Source organism: Charadrius vociferus, unplaced genomic scaffold, assembly GCF_000708025.1.
Source record: "Charadrius vociferus isolate BGI_N301 unplaced genomic scaffold, ASM70802v2 scaffold158, whole genome shotgun sequence".
NCBI lineage: Eukaryota > Metazoa > Chordata > Aves > Charadriiformes > Charadriidae > Charadrius > Charadrius vociferus.
Genome location: NW_009661372.1, coordinates 4,393,574 through 4,396,505, shown reverse-complemented (window position 1 = coordinate 4,396,505; position 2,932 = coordinate 4,393,574). Strand labels below are relative to the sequence as shown.

General features: G+C 41.1%; 1 protein-coding gene across 1 annotated transcript in view; it reads left to right on the top strand.

The window, feature by feature from the left end:
* Positions 1 to 2,932, top strand: part of KCNN2 (potassium intermediate/small conductance calcium-activated channel, subfamily N, member 2) — a 75,529-nt gene that overhangs the window by 373 nt on the left and 72,224 nt on the right. The window contains exon 2 of the mRNA XM_009893809.1: positions 49 to 144. Within this exon, the coding sequence (XP_009892111.1) occupies positions 49 to 144 (96 nt within the window). The remainder of the gene's footprint in view (positions 1 to 48; positions 145 to 2,932) is intronic.

Sequence of the window (2,932 nt, the reverse complement as noted above, 5' to 3'; positions counted from 1 at the left end):
CCCCTGGGCGCGGGTCTCTGAGGGATGGCGGTGTCTTTTCTCTTGCAGGAGTCGCTGTATTCCCTCGCTCTGAAATGCCTTATTAGCCTCTCCACGATCATCCTGCTCGGGCTCATCATCGTGTACCACGCAAGGGAAATCCAGGTAACGTTTCCTTCTGCGGTCGGTGAGGGTTGCTGGCATAGCTGGGGGTGCGAGGCGGTTTGTCTAAGGGCGCACTGGTGGTAAGTACTTGGCGCTTCCCGCTGGTTGAGAAAGCAGGAGGCATCTCTGCGCGCCTGCCGAAGTTGGTGAATGGACCTCAGCCCTGGAGAGAAACGCGGCGGGCGTACACGCGCCAGGAAGCTCTGCCTGATGGGGACTGCTGCCTGCAGTTGTGCTACAGGACCCCTTAGCCCTGAAGGTTGTAACACGCTTTCCCGGTGACATGCCTGCCGTCTTCGGTAGCAGATGTGCAGCAACAGTCTTTTATTTCCCAATGACTAAATTTCATGCTGTGCATTTCATCTTGACGGCAAGGTTAATTGCCTTCATTGTGCAAGGTATGTAATCTTCCTTGTCTCAGATACAAGCTTGCTCTAGGAGAATGCTTAAGAGGAGGGGGAAATCTTATGTTCAACTTGTTTTATTTAATGCTGTACAGCCACTACGAATGTGACAGAGGAAAACTGTCAAGAAAGGTAGGGCTAAAGGTAGGAGGGACATAACAATCAAAGCTGTAGAATAAGTCCTGCAAATACTGTCACGGGTTCTGTCTGAGGGATTTAGTTCTAATTTCAGTTGTAATTTTTTTGACCAAGAAATTAAAATTTGGCATTTCAGCTCAACTGAAACATACAACACATAGATTTCAAAGTTTTGAAGGGAAAAATACCTTACTCACAGAAACATTGCTGCTTTTGCTTTTTCAGATTAGTTAGAGATACCTTGAGGCACAAGCTGAAATGACGGGTTTCAAGGGCAAAGAAGACTTTTCCACTGGTACTAATCAGTTAAAAAAAAAAAAAAAAGGAATTGTATAGTACCCTGCTTCTGTGCAAATGAATGCTGTAGTTTCAATGTGAAACGGTACAATAGTCTCCTACTTAGGGTAATGTTAGAGAAGTATTATGTTACTGAAGACTCTTTGCCAAATTGGATCCTGCTATGTAGTCCTTGCACATGCAAAACTTCTATTCCTGGCTCAGAACCCAATTTCTCTGCATTAATATGGAAGATATTGAAAGCTGTTTAATGATACTGTACTCAATAAACAAGTGTTCTAGTGAAAGAGCATCTCTATAAACTACTGGAGTACTGATGAAGAGGTTCCTTTATCTGTATAAAAATAAGTGGTGCTGCTGCAATGTGGGAGCCTTCTTTTCTGGTCTATCTTCCCACAAGTGGTGCTTAAGGCATGAAGAGCAAAGCTGAAAAAAAATATCTCTGTAAACATTTGAATTACCCTATGCATTTTCCAGAAACTTAAAATGGAAAATTTTAAGATGTGGCAAGATTAAATGGCAAGATAGCCAAATAGTTGTAGGTCGCTGTATGCGTTGGCTTATACTAAGTAGTTACTCCAGGATTTGGTTGTGTTTTTTCCCTAGGTAAATACTTAGAGATTTTCATTGCTTTAGGAGTGTGTTACGGATCAGAAAAAAACAATCTTAAAATTCTGTTTTGGTTTTGGTTTTTTTGTTGATCGTTTTAAAGAACTTCCTCATGTATGCGACTACATGGAAGGAGTTATGCAATCATGTGACTTAATCAAGGTTAATGTAGTTTTCAGTGCTGCCTGACAGTACAGAACACAAATATACCTGCCTATAAAACATCAGTACCCTATGTATTAGTCTGAGAGACAGCGAAAGCTGCAACAGTCATGACAGGGCCTGGAGTGAGCTGCATCTTCAAGGGGCTCTGTCATTCATGTTGAAAATGAAAAGGAAGTTCTCTTTTTCAAGGGCCTTGTTAGAAGGAAGGGGCATAGTACCACTGTTAGCTATTAGAAATCTGATAGCTTTTTAATTTAGGCACAGTCTGTTTTTAAATACATGCTTGACTTTTAAAAAATAAGGTGAAGGACATGTAGAGCAAAATTTATGTCCATCTACAGTTGTAAATTTATTTTACACTTGGCACCTGAAAACAAGGCATACCTTCTAAATACCTTGGCTTGGGATCATAAGGTATCTTCTCCAGGCAAAAGAAAATGCTGCTTAGCCCTGATAATGTAATGATTTTTAAATGATCTTTAAAGCTGACTGTTTTTCGAAGGCATACATGCCTTTAATTCAGACAAATATCCTGCTATGTGCAGTAGAATGAATCACGTCTGTAGAATCATTCTCACAGATGGTTGGTTGTGTCCTGGAGGACTGTTTGCACCAGCTATTTGTCAATCCTGTTCAAGTTTGAACATTCCTTTCTAATCCTTCTCTGAAGCGTACTTAGACTTTAACAGTGGGTATAGTGTAAATAAGCAGGAATTCATTGAGAGAAGAAAAATTGCTCTATGGAACAGAAGAAGGTCAATGTATTCTGCTTGCAGTGTGGTACGTTTCATACTCTGGTGGAAGCAAACCAACCTAAACATAAGTAGATTTTTCTACAAAGCATGAGACAAAACAGCTTGGGAAATAAAAAAATGACAGTTTACTAATTACTACTGATTGCAGATTTAATATTTAGAAACTTCTGGTGACCTAAAATGCCTGCAAGCGGAGATCAGTTTTTTGTTCTTTTCAGTACTCTTTGACCTTGATTTACTGGTAGGAAGTCCGAACAGCCATGCCGCAAGCAAGTCTATGGGGCAGTGCCTAGCAGCATACCAGGTGACTCTAGTCCTCTAGGCTTTCCATTAAAATGACCTTGCCCATCTGTTTCACTTTGAAAACAGACAGCCGGTCAGTTAAACCAAACTCTAGCGTTTGCCTGTCCCAGCCCTGCT